The 26,750-nt window shown below is 58.8% G+C and overlaps 1 protein-coding gene across 2 annotated transcripts in view; it reads right to left on the reverse strand.

Annotated features, from left to right (window-relative positions):
- Positions 1-26,750, reverse strand: part of LOC140384866 (zona pellucida-like domain-containing protein 1) — a 518,683-nt gene that overhangs the window by 430,991 nt on the left and 60,942 nt on the right. For both annotated transcript variants that reach the window (XM_072466811.1, XM_072466810.1), the window contains exons 4-5: positions 21,069-21,253; positions 20,488-20,560 (exon numbers count right to left, since the gene is read on the reverse strand). In XM_072466811.1, the coding sequence (XP_072322912.1) occupies positions 20,488-20,560; positions 21,069-21,253 (258 nt within the window). The remainder of the gene's footprint in view (positions 1-20,487; positions 20,561-21,068; positions 21,254-26,750) is intronic.

Here is a 26,750-nt window from a genome sequence, read left to right on the forward strand (position 1 = left end):
CACCAGGCCACCTTCTTCCTAATCCCACCAACCCACCTTCACCCCAATCCCACCAACCCACCTTCCCCCAATCCCACTGGGCCACATTCTCTCCAATCCCACCGGCCCACCTTCTCCCCAATCCCACCGGGCCACCTTCTGCCCAATCCTGCAATCCCATTGACCCACCTTCTCCCCAGTCCCACCGACCCACATTCTCCCTCAATCCCACCGACCCACTTTCTCCCCAATCCCACTGACCCACCATCTCCCCAATCCATCAATCCCACGGACCCACTTTCTCCCCAATCCCACTCTCCCATCTTCACCTCAATTCCTCAATCCCACCGATCCACCTTCACCCCAATCCCACCGGTCACCTTCTCTCCAATCCAACCGAACCACCTTCTCCCCAATCCCACCGACCCACATTTTCCCCAATCCCACCTTCCCCCCCAATCCCACCAACCCACCGTCTCCCCAATCCCATCAACCCACCTTCTCCTGAATCCCACCAACCCACCTTCACCCCAATCCCACCGGCCCACCTTCACCCCAATCCCACCAACCCACCTTCTCCCGAATCCCACCAACCCACCAATTCCCCAATCCCACCAACCAACGTTCACCCAAATCACAGGGACCAACCTTCTCCTTAATCCCAGCGACCCACCTTCTCCCCAATCCCAGTGACCCACTTTCTCCTTAATCCCACCGACGCACCTTCTCCCAAATCTCACCGACCCACCTGCTCCCCAATCCCACGGACCTACCTTCTCCCTAATTTCTCAATCCCAATGAGCCACCTTCTCCTGAATCCCATCGACCAATCTTCTCCCCAATCCCATCGACCCATCTTCTCACAAATCCCATCGGGCTACCTTCATCCCAATCCCAGTGACCCACCTTCTCCCAATCCCACCAGGCCACCTTCTCCCCAATCCCACTGATCCACCTACTCCCCAATCCCACCAGGCCACCTGCTCCCCAAGCACACCAGGCCACCTTCTTCCTAATCCCACCAACCCACCTTCACCCCAATCCCACCGACCCACCTTCCCCCAATCCCACTGGGCCACATTCTCTCCAATCCCACCGGCCCACCTTCTCCCCAATCCCACCGGGCCACCTTCTGCCCAATCCTGCAATCCCATTGACCCACCTTCTCCCCAGTCCCACCGACCCACATTCTCCCTCAATCCCACCGACCCACTTTCTCCCCAATCCCACTGACCCACCATCTCCCCAATCCATCAATCCCACGGACCCACTTTCTCCCCAATCCCACTCTCCCATCTTCACCTCAATTCCTCAATCCCACCGATCCACCTTCACCCCAATCCCACCGGTCACCTTCTCTCCAATCCAACCGAACCACCTTCTCCCCAATCCCACCGACCCACATTTTCCCCAATCCCACCTTCCCCCCCAATCACACCGACCCACCTTCTCCCCAATCCCATCGTGCCACCTTCTCCCCAATCCCACCGACCCACCTTCTCCCCAATCCCACCCACGCACCTTCTCCCCAATTGCTCAATCACACCGACCCGCAATCTCACCCAATCCCACCGACACAGATTCTCCCCAGTCCCAGCAACCCACCTTCTAACCTAACCCACCGACCCACCATCTCACCCAATCCCACCGACCCAGCTTCTCCCCAGTCCCAGCAACCCACCTTCTCCCCTAACCCACCGACCCACCTTCTCACCCAATCCCACCGACCCAGCTACTCCCCAGTCCCAACAACCCACCTTCTCCCCAATCCCACCGACCCACCTTCTCCCCAATCCCACCGGCCCACCTTCTGCCCAATCCTGCAATCCCATTGACCCACCTTCCCCCCCAATCACACCGACCCACCTTCTCCCCAATCCCACGGACCCACCTTCTCCCCAATCCCACCAGGCCACCTTCTCCCCAATCCCACCGTGCCACCTTCTCCCCAATCCCACCGACCCACCTTCTCCCCAATCCCACCCACCCACCTTCTCCCCAATTGCTCATTCACACCGACCCACCTTCTCACCCAATCCCACCGACCCAGCTACTCCCCAGTCCCAGCAACCCACCTTCTCCCCAATCCAACCGACCCACCTTCTCCCCAATCCCACCGACCCACCTTCTACCAATCCCACCGACCCACATTCTCCCTAATCGCTCAATCCAACCGACCCACCTTCTCACCCAATCCCACCGACCCACCTTCTCCCCAATCCCACCCACCCACCTTCTCCCCAATTGCTCAATAACACCGACCCACCTTCTCACCCAACCCCACCGACCCAGCTACTCCCCAGTCCCAGCAACCCACCTTCTCCCCAATCCCACCGACCCACCTTCTACCAATCCCAGCGACCCACCTTCTCCATAATCCCACCGACCCACCTTCTCCCCAATCACACCGACCCATCTTCTCCCCAGTCGCACCGACCCAGCTTCTCCCCAGTCCCAGCAACCCACCTTCTCCCCAATCCCCCCAACCAACCTTATCCCCAATCCCAGCGACCCATATTCTCCTTAATCCCAGCGACCCACCTTCTCCCCAATCCCGGTGACCCACCTTCTCCTTAATCTCACTGACGCACCTTCTCCCAATTCCCACCGACCCACCTGCTACCCAATCCCATGGACCCACCTTCTCCCTAATTTCTCAATCCCAATGAGCCACATTCTCCTGAATCCCATCGACCAACCTTCTCCCCAATCCCATCAACTCATCTGCTCCCCAATCCCACCGGGCTACCTTCAGCAGAATTCCAGCGACCCACCTTCTCCCCAATCCCACCAGGCCACCTTCTCCCCAATCCCACCAGGCCACCTTCCCCCCAATCCCACTGATCCACCTTCTCCCCAATTCCACAAGGCCACCTTCTCCCCAATCCCACCAGGCCACCTCCTTCCTAATCCCACCAACCCACCTTCTTCCTAATCCCACCACCCTCCTTCTGCCCAATCCTGCAATCCCATTGACCCACCTTCTCCCCAGTCCCACCGACCCACCTTCACCCTCAATCCCACCGACCCACCTTCACCCCAATCCCACCGACCCACCTTCTCCCCAATTCCCGCGGGCCACCATCTCCCCAATCCCACCGACCCTCCTTCAATCCAATCCCACCAACCCACCAACTCCCCAATCCCACCGATCCACCTTCTCCCCAATCCCACCAACCCACCTTCTCCCCAACCCCACCAACCCACCTTCGCCCCAATCCCACAGGGCCACCTTCTCTCCAACCCCACCAGGCCACCTTCTCCCCAATCCCACCAACCCAACTTCTCCCCAACCCCACCGATCCACCTTCACCCCATTCCCACCGCCCCACCTTCATCCCAATCCCACCAACCCACCTTCTCCCGAATCCCACCAACCCACCTTCTCCCCAATCCCACCGACCCACCTCCTCCCCAATCTTACTGACCCACCTTCTCCCGAATCCCACTGACCCACCTACTCCCCAATCCCACCAACCAACGTTCTCCCCAATCCCAGGTACCCACCTTCTCCCTAATCCCAGCAACTGACCTTCTCCCCAATCCCAGTGACCCACCTTCTCCTTAATCCCACCGACGCACCTGCTCCCCAATCCCACGGACCCACCTTCTCCCTAATTTCTCAATTCCAATGAGCAACCTTCTCCTGAATCCCATCGACCAATCTTCTCCCCAATCCCATCGACCCATCTTCTCCCCAATCCCACCGGGCTACCTTCAGCCCAGTCCCAGCGACCCACCTTCTCCCTAATCCCACCAGGCCACCTTCTCCCCAATCCCACTGATCCATCTTCTCCCCAATCCCACAAGGCCACCTTCTCCCCAATCCCACCAGGCCACCTCCTTCCTAATCCCACCGACCCACCTTCTTCCTAATCCCACCAACCCACCTTCTGCCCAATCCTGCAATCTCATTGACCCACCTTCTCCCTCAATCCTACCGACCTACCTTCACCCCAATCCCACCGACCCACCTTCTCCCCAGTGCCACCTACCCACCTTCGCCCCAATCCCAACGACCCACCTTCACCCTCAATCCCACCGACCCAACTTCACCCCAATTCCACCGACCCACCTTCTCCCCAATTCCCGCGGGCCACCATCTCCCCAATCCCATCAGGCCACCTTCTTCCCAATCCCACCAACCCACCTTCTCCCCAACCACACCGATCCACCTTCTCACCAATCCCACCGATCCACCTTCACCCCAATCCCACCGCCCAACCTTCACCCCAAGCCCACCAACCCACCTTCTCCCGAATCCCACCAACCCACCTTCTCCCCAATCCCACTGACCCACCTCCTCCTCAATCTTACTGACCCACCTTCTCCCGAATCCCGCCGACCCACCTACTCCCCAATCCCACCAACCAACGTTCTCCCCAATCACAGGGACCCACCTTCTCCTTAATCCCAGCGACTCACCTTCTCCCCAATCCCAGTGACCCACCTTCTCCTTAATCCCACCGACGCACCTTCTCCCAAATCCCACCGACCCACCTGCTCCCCAATCCCACGGACCTACCTTCTCCCTAATTTCTCAATCCCAATGAGCCACCTTCTCCTGAATCCCATCGACCAATCTTCTCCCCAATCCCATCGACCCATCCTTTCCCCAATCCCATCGGGCTACTTTCATCCCAATCCCAGCGACCCACCTTCTCCCAATCCCACCAGGCCACCTTCTCCCCAATCCCACTGATCCACCTACTCCCCAATCCAACCAGGCCACCTTCTCCCCAATCACACCAGGCCACCTGCTTCCTAATCCCACCAACCCACCTTCTTCCTAATCCCACCATCCCACCTACTGCCCAATCCTGCACTCCCATTGACCCACCTTCTCCCTCAATCCCACCGACACACCTTCACCCCAATCCCACCGACCCACCTTCTCCCCAATCCCACCGGGCCACATTCTCTCCAATCCCACCGACCCACCTTCTCCCCAATCCCATCGGGCCACCTTCTGCCCAATCCTGCAATCCCATTGACCCACATTCTCCCTCAATCCCACCGACCCACTTTCTCCCCAATCCCACCGACCCACCATCTCCCCAATCCATCAATCTCACTGACCCACTTTCTCCCCAATCCCACTCTCCCATCTTCACCTCAATTCCTCAATCCCACCGACCCACCTTCTCCCCAATCCCACCGACCCACCTTCTCCCCAATCCCAACGACCCACCTTCTCCTCAGTCCCACCAACCCACCTTCTCCCGAATCCAACCGATCCACCTTTTCCCAATTCCCACCTTCCCCCCCAATCACACCGACCCACCTTCTCCCCAATCCCACCGTGCCACCTTCTCCCCAATCCCACCGACCCACCTTCTCCCCAATCCCACCCACGCACCTTCTCCCCAATTGCTCAATCACACCGACCCGCCATCTCACCCAATCCCACCGACACAGCTTCTCCCCAGTCCCAGCAACCCACCTTCTAACCTAACCCACCAACCCACCATCTCACCCAATCCCACCGACCCAGCTACTCCCCAGTCCCAGCAACCCACCTTCTCCCCAATCCTACCGACCCACCTTCTCCCCTATCCCACCGACCCACCTTCTACCAATCCCACCGACCCACCTTCTCCCTAATCGCTCAATCCAACCGACCCACCTTCTCACCCAATCCCACCGACCCACCTTCTCCCCAATCCCACCCACCCACCTTCTCCCCAATTGCTCAATAATACCGACCCACCATCTCACCCAACCCCACCGACCCAGCTACTCCCCAGTCCCAGCAACCCACCTTCTCCCCAATCCCACCGACCCACCTTCTACCAATCCCAGCGACCCACCTTCTCCATAATCCCACCGACCCACCTTCTCCCCAATCACACCGACCCATCTTCTCCCCAGTCCCACCGACCCAGCTTCTCCCCAGTCCCAGCAACCCACCTTCTCCCCAATCCCACCAACCAACCTTATCCCCAATCCCAGCGACCCATATTCTCCTTAATCCCAGCGACCCACCTTCTCCCCAATCCCGGTAACCCACCTTCTCCTTAATCTCACTGACGCACCTTCTCCCAATTCCCACCGACCCACCTGCTCCCAATCCAATGGACCCACCTTCTCCCTAATTTCTCAATCCCAAAGAGCCACATTCTCCTGAATCCCATCGACCAACCTTCTCCCCAATCCCATCAACTCATCTGCTCCCCAATCCCACCGGGCTACCTTCAGCAGAATCCCAGCGACCCTCCTTCCCTCCAATCCCACCAACCCACCGTCTCCACAATCCCACCGATCCACCTTCTCCCCAACCCCACCAACCCACCTTCTCCCCAACCCCACCGACCCACCTTCGCCCCAATCCCACAGGGCCACTTTCTCTCCAATCCCATCAACCCACCTTCTCCTGAATCCCACCAACCCACCTTCTCCCCAATCCCACCGACCCACCTCCTCCCCAATCTTACTGACCCACCTTCTCCCGAATCACACCGACCCACCTACTCCCCAATCCCACCAACCAACGTTCTCCCCAATCCCAGGGACCCACCTTCTCCTTAATGCCAGCGACCCACCTTCTCCCCAATCCCACCGATCCACCTTCACCCCATTCCCACCGCCCCACCTTCATCCCAATCCCACCTACCCACCTTCTCCCGAATCCCACCAACCCACCTTCTCCCCAATCCCACCGACTCACCTCCTCCCCAATCTTACTGACCCACCTTCTCCCGAATCCCACCGACCCACCTACTCCCCAATCCCACCAACCAACGTTATCCCCAATCCCAGCGACCCATATTCTCCTTAATCCCAGCGACCAACCTTCTCCCCAATCCCGGTGACCCACCTTCTCCTTAATCTCACTGACGCACCTTCTCCCAATTCCCACCGACCCACCTGCTCCCCAATCCAATGGACCCACCTTCTCCCTAATTTCTCAATCCCAATGAGCCACATTCTCCTGAATCCCACCGACCAACCTTCTCCCCAATCCCATCAACTCATCTGCTCCCCAATCCCACCGGGCTACCTTCAGCAGAATCCCAGCGACCCTCCTTCTCTCGAATCCCACCAACCCACCGTCTCCCCAATCCCACCGATCCACCTCCTCCCCAATCCCACCAACCCACCTTCTCCCCAACCCCACCGACCCACCTTCGCCCCAATCCCACAGGGCCACTTTCTCTCCAACCCCACCAGGCCACCTTCTCCCCAATTCCACCAACCCACCTTCTCCCCAACCCCACCGATCCACCTTCACCCCATTCCCACCGCCCCACCTTCATCCCAATCCCATCAACCCACCTTCTCCTGAATCCCACCAACCCACCTTCTCCCCAATCCCACCGACCCACCTCCTCCCCAATCTTACTGACCCACCTTCTCCCGAATCACACCGACCCACCTACTCCCCAATCCCACCAACCAACGTTCTCCCCAATCCCAGGGACCCACCTTCTCCTTAATGCCAGCGACCCACCTTCTCCCCAATCCCACCGATCCACCCTCACCCCATTCCCACCGCCCCACCTTCATCCCAATCCCACCTACCCACCTTCTCCCGAATCCCACCAACCCACCTTCTCCCCAATCCCACCGACCCACCTCCTCCCCAATCTTACTGACCCACCTTCTCCCGAATCCCACCGACCCACCTACTCCCCAATCCCACCAACCAACGTTATCCCCAATCCCAGCGACCCATATTCTCCTTAATCCCAGCGACCAACCTTCTCCCCAATCCCGGTGACCCACCTTCTCCTTAATCTAACTGACGCACCTTCTCCCAATTCACACCGACCCACCTGCTCCCCAATCCAATGGACCCACCTTCTCACTAATTTCTCAATCCCAATGAGCCACATTCTCCTGAATCCCATCGACCAACCTTCTCCCCAATCCCATCAACTCATCTGCTCCCCAATCCCACCGGGCTACCTTCAGCAGAATCCCAGCGACCCTCCTTCCCTCCAATCCCACCAACCCACCGTCTCCACAATCCCACCGATCCACCTTCTCCCCAACCCCACCAACCCACCTTCTCCCCAACCCCACCGACCCACCTTCGCCCCAATCCCACAGGGCCACTTTCTCTCCAATCCCATCAACCCACCTTCTCCTGAATCCCACCAACCCACCTTCTCCCCAATCCCACCGACCCACCTCCTCCCCAATCTTACTGACCCACCTTCTCCCGAATCACACCGACCCACCTACTCCCCAATCCCACCAACCAACGTTCTCCCCAATCCCAGGGACCCACCTTCTCCTTAATGCCAGCGACCCACCTTCTCCCCAATCCCACCGATCCACCTTCACCCCATTCCCACCGCCCCACCTTCATCCCAATCCCACCTACCCACCTTCTCCCGAATCCCACCAACCCACCTTCTCCCCAATCCCACCGACTCACCTCCTCCCCAATCTTACTGACCCACCTTCTCCCGAATCCCACCGACCCACCTACTCCCCAATCCCACCAACCAACGTTATCCCCAATCCCAGCGACCCATATTCTCCTTAATCCCAGCGGCCAACCTTCTCCCCAATCCCGGTGACCCACCTTCTCCTTAATCTCACTGACGCACCTTCTCCCAATTCCCACCGACCCACCTGCTCCCCAATCCAATGGACCCACCTTCTCCCTAATTTCTCAATCCCAATGAGCCACATTCTCCTGAATCCCACCGACCAACCTTCTCCCCAATCCCATCAACTCATCTGCTCCCCAATCCCACCGGGCTACCTTCAGCAGAATCCCAGCGACCCTCCTTCTCTCGAATCCCACCAACCCACCGTCTCCCCAATCCCACCGATCCACCTCCTCCCCAATCCCACCAACCCACCTTCTCCCCAACCCCACCGACCCACCTTCGCCCCAATCCCACAGGGCCACTTTCTCTCCAACCCCACCAGGCCACCTTCTCCCCAATTCCACCAACCCACCTTCTCCCCAACCCCACCGATCCACCTTCACCCCATTCCCACCGCCCCACCTTCATCCCAATCCCATCAACCCACCTTCTCCTGAATCCCACCAACCCACCTTCTCCCCAATCCCACCGACCCACCTCCTCCCCAATCTTACTGACCCACCTTCTCCCGAATCACACCGACCCACCTACTCCCCAATCCCACCAACCAACGTTCTCCCCAATCCCAGGGACCCACCTTCTCCTTAATGCCAGCGACCCACCTTCTCCCCAATCCCACCGATCCACCCTCACCCCATTCCCACCACCCCACCTTCATCCCAATCCCACCTACCCACCTTCTCCCGAATCCCACCAACCCACCTTCTCCCCAATCCCACCGACCCACCTCCTCCCCAATCTTACTGACCCACCTTCTCCCGAATCCCACCGACCCACCTACTCCCCAATCCCACCAACCAACGTTATCCCCAATCCCAGCGACCCATATTCTCCTTAATCCCAGCGACCAACCTTCTCCCCAATCCCGGTGACCCACCTTCTCCTTAATCTAACTGACGCACCTTCTCCCAATTCACACCGACCCACCTGCTCCCCAATCCAATGGACCCACCTTCTCACTAATTTCTCAATCCCAATGAGCCACATTCTCCTGAATCCCATCGACCAACCTTCTCCCCAATCCCATCAACTCATCTGCTCCCCAATCCCACCGGGCTACCTTCAGCAGAATCCCAGCGACCCTCCTTCTCTCCAATCCCACCAACCCACCGTCTCCCCAATCCCACCGATCCACCTCCTCTCCAATCCCACCAACCCATCTTCTCCCCAACCCCATCGACCCACCTTCGCCCCAATCCCACAGGGCCACTTTCTCTCCAACCCCACCAGGCCACCTTCTCCCCAATTCCACCAACCCACCTCCTCCCCAACCCCACCGATCCACCTTCACCCCATTCCCACCGCCCCACCTTCATCCAATCCCATCAACCCACCTTCTCCTGAATCCCACCAACCCACCTTCTCCCCAATCCCACCGACCCACCTCCTCCCCAATTTTACTGACCCACCTTCTCCCGAATCACACCGACCCACCTACTCCCCAATCCCACCAACCAACGTTCTCCCCAATCCCAGGGACCCACCTTCTCCTTAATGCCAGCGACCCACCTTCTCCCCAATCCCACCGATCCACCTTCACCCCATTCCCACCGCCCCACCTTCATCCCAATCCCACCTACCCACCTTCTCCCGAATCCCACCAACCCACCTTCTCCCCAATCCCACCGACCCACCTCCTCCCCAATCTTACTGACCCACCTTCTCCCGAATCCCACCGACCCACCTACTCCCCAATCCCACCAACCAACGTTCTCCCCAATCCCAGGGACCCACCTTCTCCTTAATCCCAGCGACCCACCTTCTCCCCAATCCCAGTGACCCACCTTCTCCTTAATCCCACTGACTCACCTTCTCCCAAATCTCACCAACCCACCTGCTCTCCAATCCTACGGACCCACCTTCTCCCTAATTTCTCAATCCCAATGAGCCACCTTCTCCTGAATCCCATCGACCAATCTTCTCCCCAATCCCATCGACCCATCTTCTCCCCAATCCCACCGGGCCACCTCCTCCCCAATCCCACTGATCCACCGACTCCCCAATCCCACCAGGCCACCTTCTCCCCAATCACACCAGGCCACCTCCTTCCTAATCCCACCGACCCACCTTCACCCCAATCCCACCGACCCAACTTCTCCCCAATCCCACCGGGCCACCTTCTCTCCAATCCCACCAACCCACTTTCTCCCCAATCCCACCGACCCACCTTCTCCCCAATCCCTCAATCCCACTGACCCACTTTCTCCCCAATCCCACTGTCCCATCTTCACCTCAATTCCTCAATCCCACCGAACCACATTCACCCCAATCCCACCGACCCACCTTCTCCCCAATCCAACCGACCCACCTTCTCCCCAATCCCACCGACCCACCTTCTCCCCAATCCCACCGACCCACCTTCTCCCCAATCCCACCAACCCGCCTTCTCCCGAATCCAACCGACCCACCTTTTCCCCAATCCCACCTTCCCCCTCCCCCAATCACACCGACCCACCTTCTCTCCAATCCCAGGGACCCACCTTCTCCCCAATCCCTCCAGGCGACATTCTCCCCAATCCCACCGGGCCACCTTCTCCCCAATCCCACCGACCCACCTTCTCACCAAACCCACCGACCCACCTTCTCCCCAATCGCTCAATCACACCGACCCAACATCTCACTCAATCACACCGACCCAGCTTCTCCGCTGTCCCAGCAACCCACCTTCTCCCCAATCCCACCGACCCACCTTCTCCCCAATCCCACCGACCCACCTTCTCCCCAATCCCAGCAACCCACCTTCTCCCCAATCCCACCGACCCACCTTCTCCCCAATCCCAGCAACCCACCTTCTCCGCAATCCCACCTATCCACCTTCACCCCATTCCCACCGCCCCACCTTCATCCCAATCCCACCAACCCACCTTCTCCCGAATCCCACCAACCCACCTTCTCCCCAATCCCACCAACCAACGTTCTCCCCAATCCCAGGGACCCACCTTCTCCTTAATCCCATCGACCCACCTTCTCCCCAATTCCCGCGGGCCACCTTCTCCCCAATCCCACCAGGCCACCTTCTCCCCAATCCCACCAACCCACCTTCACCCCAATCCCACCGACCCACCTTTTTCCTAATCCCACCAACCCACCTTCTGCCCAATCCTGCAATCCCATTGACCCACCTTCTCCCTCAATCCCACCGACCCACCTTCACCCCAATCCCACCGACCCACCTTCACCCTCAATCCCACCGACCCACCTTCTTCCTTATCCCACCAACCCACCTTCTGCCCAATCCTGCAATCCCATTGACCCACCTTATCCCTCAATCCCACCGACCCACCTTCACCCCAATCCCACCGACCCACCTTCACCCTCAATCCCACCGATCCACCTTCACCCCAATCCCACCGACTCACCTTCTACCCAATTCCCGCGGGCCACCTTCTCCCCAATCCCACCAGGCCACCTTCTCCCCAATCCCACCAACCCACCTTCTCCCCAACCCCACCGATCCACCTTCTCACCAATCCCACCGATCCACCTTCACCTCAATCCCACCGCCCCACCTTCACCCCAAGCCCACCAACCCACCTTCTCCCAAATCCCACCAACCCACCTTCTCCCCAATCCCACTGACCCACCTCCTCCTCAATCTTACTGACCCACCTTCTCCCGAATCCCACCGACCCACCTACTCCCCAATCCCACCAACCAACGTTCTCCCCAATCACAGGGACCCACCTTCTCCTTAATCCCAGCGACTCACCTTCTCCCCAACCCACCGACCCACCTTCTCCCCAATCCCAGCAACCCACCTTCTCCCCTAACCCACCGACCCACCTTCTCCCCAATCCCACCGACCCACCTTCTCCCTAATCGCTCAATCCCACCAACCCACCTTCTCCCCAATCCCACTGACCCACCTCCTCCTAAATCTTACTGACCCACATTCTCCCGAATCCCACCGTCCCACCTTCTCCCCAATCCCACCGACCCACTTCTCCTCAATCCCACGGACCCACCTTCTCCCTAATCCCACCAGGCCACCTTCTCCCCAATCCCACCGTGCCACCTTCTCCCCAATCCCACCGACCCACCTTCTCCCCAATCCCACCCACCCACCTTCTCCCCAATTGCTCAATCACACCGACCCACCTTCTCACCCAATCCCACCAACCCAGCTTCTCCCCAGTCCCAGCAACCCACCTTCTCCCTAGTCCCAGCGACCCACCTTCTCCCCAATCCCGGTGACCCACCTTCTCCTTAATCTCACTGACGCACCTTCTCCCAATTCCCACCGACCCACCTGCTCCCCAATCCCATGGACCCACCTTCTCCCTAATTTCTCAATCCCAATGAGCCACATTCTCCTGAATCCCTTCGACCAACCTTCTCCCCAATCCCATCAACTCATCTGCTCCCCAATCCCACCGGGCGACCTTCAGCAGAATCCCAGCGACCCACCTTCTCCCCAATCCCACCAGGCCACCTTCTCCCCAATCCCACCGGGCCACCTTCTCCCCAATCCCACCGACCCACCTTCTCACCAAACCCACCTACCCACCTTCTCCCCAATCGCTCAATCACACCGACCCACCTTCTCACTCAATCACACCGACCCAGCTTCTCCGCTGTCCCAGCAACCCACCTTCTCCCCAATCCCACCGACCCACCTTCTCCCCAATCCCACCGACCCATCTTCTCCCCAATCCCACCAGGACACCTTCTCCCCAATCCCACCGAGCCACCTTCTCCCCAATCCCACCGACCCACCTTCTCACCAAACCCACCTACCCACCTTCTCCTCAATCGCTCAATCACACCGACCAAGCTTCTCCGCTGTCCCAGCAACCCACCTTCTCCCCAATCCCACCGACCCACCTTCTCCCCAATCCCACCGACCCACCTACTCCCCAATCCCACCAGGCGGCCTTCTCCCCAATCCCACCGGGCCACCTTCTCCCCAATCCCACCGACCCACCTTCTCACCAATCCCACCGACCCACCTTCTCCCCAATCGCTCAATCACACTGACCCACCTTCTCACTCAATCACACCGACCCAGCTTCTCCGCTGTCCCAGCAACCCACCTTCTCCCCAATCCCACTGACCCAGCTTCTCCCCAGTCCCAGCAACCCACCTTCTCCCCAGTCCCACTGACCCACCTACTCCCCAATCCCACCGACCTACCTTCAACCAATCCCAGCGACCCACCTTCTCCCCAATCCCACTGACCCACCTTCTCCCCAATCACACCGACCAACTTCTCCTACTCCCACCGACCCAGCTTCTCCCCAGTCCCACCGACCCAGCTTCTCCCCAGTCCCACCGACCCACCTTCTCCTTAATCCCACCGACTCACCTTCTCCCAAATCCCACCGACCCACCTGCTCCCCAATCCCACGGACCCACCTTCTCCCTAATTTCTCAGTCCCAATGAGCCACCTTCTCCTGAATCCCATCGACCAATCTTCTCCCCAATCCCATCGACCCACCTTCTCCCCAATCCCACCAACCCACCTTCTCCCGAATCCAACCGACCCACCTTTTCCCCAATCCCACCTTCCCCCTCCCCCAATCACACCGACCCACCTTCTCTCCAATCCCAGGGACCCACCTTCTCCCCAATCCCTCCAGGCGACATTCTCCACAATCCCACCGGGCCACCTTCTCCCCAATCCCACCGACCCACCTTCTCACCAAACCCACCGACCCACCTTCTCCCCAATCGCTCAATCACACCGACCCAACATCTCACTCAATCACACCGACCCAGCTTCTCCGCTGTCCCAGCAACCCACCTTCTCCCCAATCCCACCGACCCACCTTCTCCCCAATCCCACCGACCCACCTTCTCCCCAATCCGAGCAACCCACCTTCTCCCCAATCCCACCGACCCACCTTCTCCCCAATCCCAGCAACCCACCTTCTCCGCAATCCCACCAATCCACCTTCACCCCATTCCCACCGCCCCACCTTCATCCCAATCCCACCAACCCACCTTCTCCCGAATCCCACCAACCCACCTTCTCCCCAATCCCACCAACCAACGTTCTCCCCAATCCCAGGGACCCACCTTCTCCTTAATCCCATCGACCCACCTTCTCCCCAATTCCCGCGGGCCACCTTCTCCCCAATCCCACCAGGCCACCTTCTCCCCAATCCCACCAACCCACCTTCACCCCAATCCCACCGACCCACCTTTTTCCTAATCCCACCAACCCACCTTCTGCCCAATCCTGCAATCCCATTGACCCACCTTCTCCCTCAATCCCACCGACCCACCTTCACCCCAATCCCACCGACCCACCTTCACCCTCAATCCCACCGACCCACCTCCTTCCTAATCCCACCAACCCACCTTCTGCCCAATCCTGCAATCCCATTGACCCACCTTATCCCTCAATCCCACCGACCCACCTTCACCCCAATCCCACCGACCCACCTTCACCCTCAATCCCACCGATCCACCTTCACCCCAATCCCACCGACTCACCTTCTACCCAATTCCCGCGGGCCACCTTCTCCCCAATCCCACCAGGCCACCTTCTCCCCAATCCCACCAACCCACCTTCTCCCCAACCCCACCGATCCACCTTCTCACCAATCCCACCGATCCACCTTCACCTCAATCCCACCGCCCCACCTTCACCCCAAGCCCACCAACCCACCTTCTCCCAAATCCCACCAACCCACCTTCTCCCCAATCCCACTGACCCACCTCCTCCTCAATCTTACTGACCCACCTTCTCCCGAATCCCACCGACCCACCTACTCCCCAATCCCACCAACCAACGTTCTCCCCAATCACAGGGACCCACCTTCTCCTTAATCCCAGCGACTCACCTTCTCCCCAACCCACCGACCCACCTTCTCCCCAATCCCAGCAACCCACCTTCTCCCCTAACCCACCGACCCACCTTCTCCCCAATCCCACCGACCCACCTTCTCCCTAATCGCTCAATCCCACCAACCCACCTTCTCCCCAATCCCACTGACCCACCTCCTCCTCAATCTTACTGACCCACATTCTCCCGAATCCCACCGTCCCACCTTCTCCCCAATCCCACCGACCCACTTCTCCTCAATCCCACGGACCCACCTTCTCCCTAATCCCACCAGGCCACCTTCTCCCCAATCCCACCGTGCCACCTTCTCCCCAATCCCACCGACCCACCTTCTCCCCAATCCCACCCACCCACCTTCTCCCCAATTGCTCAATCACACCGACCCACCTTCTCACCCAATCCCACCAACCCAGCTTCTCCCCAGTCCCAGCAACCCATCTTCTCTCCAAACCCACCGACCCACCTTCTCCCCAATCCCTCCGATCCACCTTCTCCCTAATCGCTCAATCCAACCGACCCACCTTCTCACCCTATACCAACGACCCAGCTTCTCCCCAGTCCCAGCAACCCACCTTCTCCCCAATCCCACCGACCCACCTTCTACCAATCCCAGCGACCCACCTTCTCCATAATCCCACCGACCCACCTTCTCCCCAATCCCACCGACCCAGCTTCTCCCCAGTCCCAGCAACCCACCTTCTCCCTAGTCCCAGCGACCCACCTTCTCCCCAATCCCGGTGACCCACCTTCTCCTTAATCTCACTGACGCACCTTCTCCCAATTCCCACCGACCCACCTGCTCCCCAATCCCATGGACCCACCTTCTCCCTAATTTCTCAATCCCAATGAGCCACATTCTCCTGAATCCCATCGACCAACCTTCTCCCCAATCCCATCAACTCATCTGCTCCCCAATCCCACCGGGCGACCTTCAGCAGAATCCCAGCGACCCACCTTCTCCCCAATCCCACCAGGCCACCTTCTCCCCAATCCCACCGGGCCACCTTCTCCCCAATCCCACCGACCCACCTTCTCACCAAACCCACCTACCCACCTTCTCCCCAATCGCTCAATCACACCGACCCACCTTCTCACTCAATCACACCGACCCAGCTTCTCCGCTGTCCCAGCAACCCACCTTCTCCCCAATCCCACCGACCCACCTTCTCCCCAATCCCACCGACCCATCTTCTCCCCAATCCCACCAGGACACCTTCTCCCCAATCCCACCGAGCCACCTTCTCCCCAATCCCACCGACCCACCTTCTCACCAAACCCACCTACCCACCTTCTCCCCAATCGCTCAATCACACCGACCCAGCTTCTCCGCTGTCCCAGCAACCCACCTTCTCCCCAATCCCACCGACCCACCTTCTCCCCAATCCCACCGACCCACCTACTCCCCAATCCCACCAGGCGGCCTTCTCCCCAATCCCACCGGGCCACCTTCTCCCCAATCCCACCGACCCACCTTCTCACCAATCCCACCGACCCACCTTCTCCCCAATCGCTCAATCACACTGACCCACCTTCTCACTCAATCACACCGACCCAGCTTCTCCGCTGTCCCAGCAACCCACCTTCTCCCCAATCCCACTGACCCAGCTTCTCCCCAGTCCCAGCAACCCACCTTCTCCCCAGTCCCACTGACCCACCTACTCCCCAATCCCACCGACCTACCTTCAACCAATCCCAGCGACCCACCTTCTCCCCAATCCCACTGACCCACCTTCTCCCCAATCACACCGACCAACTTCTCCTACTCCCACCGACCCAGCTTCTCCCCAGTCCCACCGACCCAGCTTCTCCCCAGTCCCACCGACCCACCTTCTCCTTAATCCCACCGACTCACCTTCTCCCAAATCCCACCGACCCACCTGCTCCCCAATCCCACGGACCCACCTTCTCCCTAATTTCTCAGTCCCAATGAGCCACCTTCTCCTGAATCCCATCGACCAATCTTCTCCCCAATCCCATCGACCCACCTTCTCCCCAATCCCACCTGGCCACCTTCTCCCAAATCCCACTGATCCACCTACTCCCCAATCCCACCAGGCCACCTTCTCCCCAATCACACCAGGCCACCTCCTTCCTAATCCCACCGACCCACCTTCATCCTAATCCCACCAACCCACCTTCTGCCCAATCCTGCAATCCCATTGTCCCACCTTCTCCCTCAATCCCACCGACCCACCTTCTCCCCAATCCCACCGACCCACTTCTCCTCAATCCCACGGACCCACCTTCTCCCTAATCCCACCAGGCCACCTTCTCCCCAATCCCACCGTGCCACCTTCACCCCAATCCCACCGACCCACCTTCTCCCCAATCCCACCCACCCACCTTCTCCCCAATTTCTCAATCACACCGACCCACCTTCTCACCCAATCCCACCAACCCAGCTTCTCCCCAGTCCCAGCAACCCATCTTCTCTCCAAACCCACCGACCCACCTTCTCCCCAATCCCTCCGATCCACCTTCTCCCTAATCGCTCAATCCAACCGACCCACCTTCTCACCCTATCCCAACGACCCAGCTTCTCCCCAGTCCCAGCAACCCACCTTCTCCCCAATCCCACCGACCCACCTTCTACCAATCCCAGCGACCCACCTTCTCCATAATCCCACCGACCCACCTTCTCCCCAATCCCACCGACCCAGCTTCTCCCCAGTCCCAGCAACCCACCTTCTCCCCAGTCCCAGCGACCCACCTTCTCCCCAATCCCGGTGACCCACCTTCTCCTTAATCTCACTGACGCACCTTCTCCCAATTCCCACCGACCCACCTGCTCCCCAATCCCATGGACCCACCTTCTCCCTAATTTCTCAATCCCAATGAGCCACATTCTCCTGAATCCCATCGACCAACCTTCTCCCCAATCCCATCAACTCATCTGCTCCCCAATCCCACCGGGCGACCTTCAGCAGAATCCCAGCGACCCACCTTCTCCCCAATCCCACCAGGCCACCTTCTCCCCAATCCCACCGGGCCACCTTCTCCCCAATCCCACCGACCCACCTTCTCACCAAACCCACCGACCCACCTTCTCCCCAATCCCACCGGGCCACCTTCTCCCCAATCCCACCGACCCACCTTCTCACCAAACCCACCGACCCACCTTCTCCCCAATCGCTCAATCACACCGACCCACCTTCTCACTCAATCACACCGACCCAGCTTCTCCGCTGTCCCAGCAACCCACCTTCTCCCCAATCCCACCGACCCACCTTCTCCCCAATCCCACCGACCCACCTTCTCCCCAATCCCACCAGGACACCTTCTCCCCAATCCCACCGAGCCACCTTCTCCCCAATCCCACCGACCCACCTTCTCACCAAACCTACCTACCCACCTTCTCCCCAATCGCTCAATCACACCGACCCAGCTTCTCCGCTGTCCCAGCAACCCACCTTCTCCCCAATCCCACCGACCCACCTTCTCCCCAATCCCACCGACCCACCTACTCCCCAATCCCACCAGGCGGCCTTCTCCCCAATCCCACCGGGCCACCTTCTCCCCAATCCCACCGACCCACCTTCTCACCAATCCCACCGACCCACCTTCTCCCCAATCGCTCAATCACACTGACCCACCTTCTCACTCAATCACACCGACCCAGCTTCTCCGCTGTCCCAGCAACCCACCTTCTCCCCAATCCCACTGACCCAGCTTCTCCCCAGTCCCAGCAACCCACCTTCTCCCCAGTCCCACTGACCCACCTACTCCCCAATCCCACCGACCTACCTTCAACCAATCCCAGCGACCCACCTTCTCCCCAATCCCACTGACCCACCTTCTCCCCAATCACACCGACCAACTTCTCCTACTCCCACCGACCCAGCTTCTCCCCGTCCCACCGACCCAGCTTCTCCCCAGTCCCACCGACCCACCTTCTCCTTAATCCCACCGACTCACCTTCTCCCAAATCCCACCGACCCACCTGCTCCCCAATCCCACGGACCCACCTTCTCCCTAATTTCTCAGTCCCAATGAGCCACCTTCTCCTGAATCCCATCGACCAATCTTCTCCCCAATCCCATCGACCCACCTTCTCCCCAATCCCACCAGGCCACCTTCTCCCAAATCCCACTGATCCACCTACTCCCCAATCCCACCAGGCCACCTTCTCCCCAATCACACCAGGCCACCTCCTTCCTAATCCCACCGACCCACCTTCATCCTAATCCCACCAACCCACCTCCTGCCCAATCCTGCAATCCCATTGTCCCACCTTCTCCCTCAATCCCACCGACCCACCTTCTCCCCAATCCCACCGGGCCACCTTCTCTCCAATCCCACCGACCCACCTTCTCCCCAATCACACCGACCCAGCTTCGCCCCAGTCCCACCGACCCACCTTCTCCCCAATCCCACCGACCCAGCTACTCCCCAATTCCACCGACCCAGCTTCTCCCCATTCCCAGCAACCCACCTTCTCCCCAATCCAACTGACCCACCGGCTTCCTGTTCCCACCGACCCACCTTCTCACCTATCATAGAATCGTAGAATCATAGAATTTACAGTGCAGGTGGAGGCTATTCAGCCCATCGAGTCTGCACCGGCTCTTGGAAAGAGCATCCCACCCAAGCCCACACCTCCACCCTATCCCCATAACCCAGTAACCCCACACAACACTAAGGGCAATTTTGGACACTAAGGACAATTTATCATGGCCAATCCACCTAACCTGCACATCTTTAGACTGTGGGAGGAAACCGGAACACCCGGAGGAAACCCACGCACACACAGGGAGAACGTGCAGATTCCGCACAGACAGTGACTCAAGTCGGGACCCTGGAGCTGTGAAGCAATTGTGCTAACCACTATGCTACCATGCTGCCCCACCGACCTGTCTTCTCCTCAATCCCATGACCCGCCTTATACTCAATCCCTGATCTCAGTGCATGTTGGATGACATTGCGGACATTGCGAAGGTTTGGAGGTGGTGAAATATGGGACAAATGCAAGAGAATTAGGACAGAAAAGTTAGTCTATTGGAGAGCAGGTTAGTTTGGGAAAGAAGTTTAGGATTAGTTGGGGAGTAGGGAAGAGGGACAGGGAGAGAGTGAGAATTGGATTGGGAGAGCGAGGGTGGGAAGAGATTGGAAGTGCTGGGTGTTTGTGAATCCTCTGATGAAGTTATATTTCTTACCGAGTAAAGTTCAAGTCCTAATGTGCTGATGAATCTTCCTTGGTTGTCTCTCATTGCCACACTCAAACCATCCCTGTAGATAAGAAACTGAATCAGAAATAGCAATCGTCTCTTTCCCACCCAAACCCCAATCGGGACCCTGGTGATGTCCGCCAATCCTGTGACAATCCGGGGACATACACCTGACATCCCCACTGTCCCACAGGATTCTGGGATTTCTTGAGATTTTGCAGAGCTTGCTGGGGAGAGATGGCTGGAGTTCAGGATACTCAAAATTGAGTCGACCCAGGATTGAAGGGTGAACCATGATTAAGAGATCCCACGATATAGAGATGCCCAGGATGGAGGGACGAAATTAGGATTGAGAGACCCCCTGCATTGAGGAATAAAACGAGGAATGAGAGACCCCATCATTGAGAATGAAACTAGGATTGAGAGGCGCCCAGGATTGAGGAATGAAACCTGAATTGAGTGATCACGAGGATTGAGGGATGAAATCAGGGCTAGAAGACCCTCCAGATTGAGAGATCCTTGGGACTGATAGACCCCAGGTTTGAGAGAATGCTCCTGTGAGTACTCACACAGAAATCTGGGTGTCGCTGATGAGGTAGAGTAATGGGTAGTTACAAGAATATTGATAAAAGAGTCCCTGTGTGTAGGTCACCATGCTGTCTGCGGATTCCTGTGACAGAATTGCTCCACGAACGCTCATCGTCTGTTGGGGCGAGGTTTCCTGGAAAATCCCCTCAAATTCTTCATCCAGCACCTGCAGTAAAGGGACAGAAACATCACCCCTAAACTGTGAGAACCCCTCAGCAGCCCCCCCCTCAAATTATGAGACCCCCTCACTCCCCCCAAACTGTGAGACCCCCTCACCCACCCACACTGTGAGACCCCTCAACCTCCCCAAACTGTGAGACCCCTCACCCCCACAAACTGTGAGACCCCCTCACCCCCACAAACTGTGAGACCCCCTCACCCCCCCAAACTGTGAGACTCCTCACCCCCCAAACTGAGACCCCTCACCCCCCCAAACTGAGACTCCTTACCCCCCCAAACTGAGACTCCTCACCCCCCCAAACTGTGAGTCTCCTCACTCCCCCCAAACTGAGACTCCTCACCCCCCCAAACTGAGACTCCTCACTCCCCCAAACTGCGAATTCTCACGCCCCCAAACTGTGAGACTCCTCACCACCCCCAAATTGTGAGACCCCTCACCCCCCAAACCAAAACCCCTCACCTCCCAAACTGCGAGACCTCCTCACCCGCCTCAAACTGTGAGGTTTTTCACCCCCCCAACCTGAGACTCCTCACCCCCCCAAACAGAGACTTCTCACCCCCCCAAATTGTGACTCCTCAGCCCCCCAAACTGAGACTCCTCACCCCACCAAATTGTGAGACTTCTCACCACCCAAACAGAGACTCCACACGCCCCCAAACTGTGAGACCCCATCAGCCCCCCAAACTGAGACCCCTCACCCCCCCAAACTGTGAGACCACATCGCCCCCCCCAAACTGAGAACCCTCACCCCCCCACAAACTGTGAGACCCCTCACCCCCCCCAAACTGTGAGACCCCTCACCCCCCCAACTGAGACTCCTCACACCCCCAAACTGTGAGACCCATCACACCCCCAAACTGTGAGACTGCTCCCCCTCCACCAAACTGAGACTCCTCACCCCCCAAACTGAGACTCCTCACCCCCCCAAACTGAGACTCTGCACTCCCCCAAACTGAGCCCCTCACACCCCCTCAAACTGAGCCCCTCACCCCCCCAAACTATGAGACTCCTCACACCCCCAAACTGAGACCCCTCACCCCCAGGAACTGTGAGACCCCTCACCCCCCCAAATGAAACTCCTCACTCCCCCAAACTGTGAGAGACCTCAACCCCCCAAACTGTGAGACTCCTCACCCCCCCAATCTGTGAGACCCCCTCACCTCCCCCAAACTGAGACTCCTCAACCCCCCCAAACTGAGACTCCTCACCCCCCCAATGTGTGAGACGCCTCCCCCCTCAAACTGAGACTCCTCACACCCCAAAACTGTGAGACTCCTCACACCCCCAAACTGTGACTCCTCACCCACACGAAACTGAAATTCCTCACCACCCCCAAACTGAGACTCCTCACCCCCCCCAAACTGAGACTCCTCACCCTCCCAAACTGAGACTCCTCACCCCCCCAAACTGAGACTCCTCACCCCCCAAACTGAGACTCCTCACCCCCCCCAAACTGAGAATTCTCACCCCCCCCAAACTGAGACTCCTGACCCTCCCAAACTGTGAGACTCGTCACCCCCCCAAACTGTGAGACGCCTCACCCCCCCCAAACTGAGACTCCTGACCCTCCCAAACTGTGAGACTCGTCACCCCCCCAAACTGTGAGACGCCTCACCCCCCCCAAACTGAGACTCCTCACCCCCCCCAAACTGAGACTCCTCACCCCCCCAAACTGAGACTCCTCATCCCCATCAAACTGAGACTCCACACCCCCCCATATTGAGTCTCCTCACCCCCCCAAACTGAGACACCTCACCCCCCCAACTGAGACTCCCCACCCCCCCAAACTGAGACTCCTCACCCCCCCCAAACTGTGAGACTCCTGACCCCCCCAAACTGAGACAACTCACCCCCCCAAACTGAGACCCCTCAGCCCACAAATTGCGACTTCTCACCCCCCAAAACTGTGACACCCCTCACCTCCCCAAACTGAGACTCCTCACCCCCCCAAACTGAGACTCCTCACCCCTCAAACTGAGACTCCTCACCCCCCCAAACTGAGACTCCTCACCCCCCAAACTGAGACTCCTCACCCCCCCCAAACTGAGAATTCTCACCCCCCCCAAACTGAGACTCCTGACCCTCCCAAACTGTGAGACTCGTCACACCCCCAAACTGTGAGACGCCTCACCCCCCCCCCCAAACTGAGACTCCTCACACCACCAAATTGAGTCTCCTCACCCCCCCAAACTGAGACACCTCACCCCCCCCAACTGAGACTCCCCACCCCCCCAAACTGAGACTCCTCACCCCCCCAAACTGTGAGACTCCTGACCCCCCCAAACTGAGACAACTCACCCCCCCAAACTGAGACCCCTCAGCCCCCAAACTGCGACTTCTCACCCCCCAAAACTGTGACACCCCTCACCTCCCCAAACTGAGACTCCTCACGCCCCCAAAACTGAGATCCGTCACCCCCCTAACTGAGACACCTCAACCCCCCCAATCTGAGACCCCTCACCTCCCAAACTGAGACTCCTCACCGCCCCAAACTGAGACTCCTCACTCACCCAAACTGAGACTCCTCACACCCCCCAAACTCAGACTCCTCCCCCCCCCAAACTGAGACTATTCACCCCACCCCGCACACTGAGACTCCTCACAAACCCAAACTGAGACTCCCCACCCCCCCAAACAGAGACACCTCACCCCCCCCAAACTGTGAGACTCCTCACCCTCCACAAACTGAGACTCCTCACCCCCCCAAACTGTGAGACCCCTCACTCCCCCAACTGAGACTCCTCACCCCCCCGGACTGTGAGACTCCTCACCACCACCCCCAAACTGTGAGACCCCCTCATCCCGTCAAACTGAGACTCCTCACCCCACTCAAACTGAGACTTCTCGCCCACCCCAATGTGTGAGACACCTCACCCCCCCAAACTGAGACTCCTCACCCCCCAAACTGTGAGACCCCTCACCCCCCCAACTGAGACTCCTCACACCCCCAAACTGTGAGACCCATCACACCCCCAAACTGTGAGACTGCTCCCCCTCCCCCAAACTGAGACTCCTCACCCCCCCAAACTGAGAGGCCTCATCCCCCCAAACTGAGACTCTGCACCCCCCCAAACTGAGCCCCTCACACACTCCCAAACTGAGCCCCTCACCCCCCCAAACTGAGACACCTCACCCCCCCAAACTGAGACCCCTCACCCCCCAAAACTGAGTCCCTCACCCCCCCAAACTGTGAGACTCCTCACCCCCGCTAAACTGAGACACCTCACCCCTCCCAAACTGAGACTCCTCACCCCACCAAACTGAGACACCTCACCCCCCCGCAAACTGAGACTCCTCACCCCCCCAAACTGAGACTCCTCAGCCCCCCCAAACTGAGACTCCTCACCCCCCCAAACTGAGACACCTCACCCCCCCAACAGAGACTCCTCACCCCCCAAACTGAGACTCCTCACCCCCCAAAACTGTGAGACTCCTCACCTACCCAAACTGAGACTCCTCACGCCCCCCAAACTGAGACACCTCACCGCCCCAAACTGAGACTCCTCACACTCCCAAACTGAGGCCCCTCTGCCCCCCACAAACTGAGCCCCTCACCCCCCCAAACTGTGAGACTCCTCACCCCTCCCCAACTGAGACTCCTCACCCCACCAAACTGAGACTCCACCCCCCCCAAACTGAGACTCCTCAGCCCCCCAAACTGAGACTCCTCACCCCCCCAAACTGAGACTCCTCAGCCCCCCAAACTGAGACTCCTCACCCCCCCCAAACTGAGACACCTCAAACCCCCCCAATCTGAGACCCCTCACCCCCCCCAAACTGAGACACCTCACCGCCCCAAACTGAGACTCCTCACCCACCCAAACTGAGACTCCTCACACCCCCAAACTCAGACTCCTCACCCCCCAAACAGAGACACCTCACCCCCCCAAACTGTGAGACTCCTCACCCTCCACAAACTGAGACTCCTCACCCCCCAAACTGTGAGACCCCTCACTCCCCCAACTGAGACTCCTCACCCCCCCGAACAGTGAGACTCCTCACCCCCCCCAAACTGTGAGACCCCCTCACCCCCGTCAAACTGAGACTCCTCACCCCCCCAAACTGAGACTCCTCGCCCACCCCAATGTGTGAGACATCTCACCCCCCCAAACTGTGAGTCCTCACACCCCCAAACTGTGAGACCCATCACACCCCCAAATTGTGAGACTGCTCTCCCTCCACCAAACTGAGACTCCTCACTTCCCCAAACTGAGACTACTCATCCCCCCAAACTGAGACTCTGCACCCCCCTCAAACTGAGCACCTCACACCCCCCCAAACTGAGCCCCTCACCCCCCCAAACTGAGACCCCTCAGCCCCCAAACTGAGACCCCTCACCCCCCAAACTGAGACTCCTTACCCCCCAAACTGAGCCCCTCACCCCCCAAACTGTGAGACTCCTCACCCCCGCTAAACTGAGACACCTCACCCCTCCCAAACTGAGACTCCTCACACCCCCAAACTGAGACCCCTCAGCCCCCCACAAACTGAGCCCCTCACCCCCCCAAACTGTGAGACCCCCTCACCCCGTCAAACTGAGACTCCTCACCCCCCCAAACTGAGACTTCTCGCCCACCCCAATGTGTGAGACACCTCACCCCCCCAACCTGAGACTCCTCACCCCCCAAACTGTGAGACCCCTCACCCCCCCAACTGAGACTCCTCACACCTCCAAACTGTGAGACCCATCACACCCCCAAACTGTGAGACTGCTCCCCCTCCCCCAAACTGAGACTCCTCACCCCCCCAAACTGAGACTCCTCACCCCCCCAAACTGAGAGTCTGCACCCCCCCAAACTGAGCCCCTCACACACTCCCAAACTGAGCCCCTCACCCCCCCAAACTGAGACCCCTCACCCCCCCAAACTGAGACCCCTCACCCCCCCAAACTGAGACTCCTTACCTCCCAAAACTGAGTCCCTCACCCCCCCAAACTGTGAGACTCCTCACCCCCGCTAAACTGAGACACCTCACGCCTCCCCAACTGAGACTCCTCACCCCACCAAACTGAGACACCTCACCCCCCCGCAAACTGAGACTCCTCACCCCCCCAAACTGAGACTCCACCCCCCCCAGACTGAGACCCCTCACATCCCGCAAACTGAGACTCCTCAGCCCCCCAAACTGAGACTCCTCACCCCCCCAAACTGAGACACCTCACCCCCCCCAACTGAGACTCCTCACCTACCCAAACTGAGACTCCTCACGCCCCCCAAACTGAGACACCTCACCGCCCCAAACTGAGACTCCTCACGCCCCCCCCAAACTGAGACTCCACCCCCCCAGACTGAGACCCCTCACACCCCCCAAACTGAGACACCTCACCCCCCCCAACTGAGATTCCTCACCCCACCAAACTGAGACTCCACCCCCCCAGACTGAGACACCTCAGCCCCCCCCAACTGAGACTCCTCACCCCCCCAAACTGTGACACTCCTCACCCCCCCAAACTGAGACTCCTCAGCCCCCCAAACTGAGACAC

Source organism: Scyliorhinus torazame, chromosome 10 (genome assembly GCF_047496885.1).
Source record: "Scyliorhinus torazame isolate Kashiwa2021f chromosome 10, sScyTor2.1, whole genome shotgun sequence".
Lineage (NCBI taxonomy): Eukaryota > Metazoa > Chordata > Chondrichthyes > Carcharhiniformes > Scyliorhinidae > Scyliorhinus > Scyliorhinus torazame.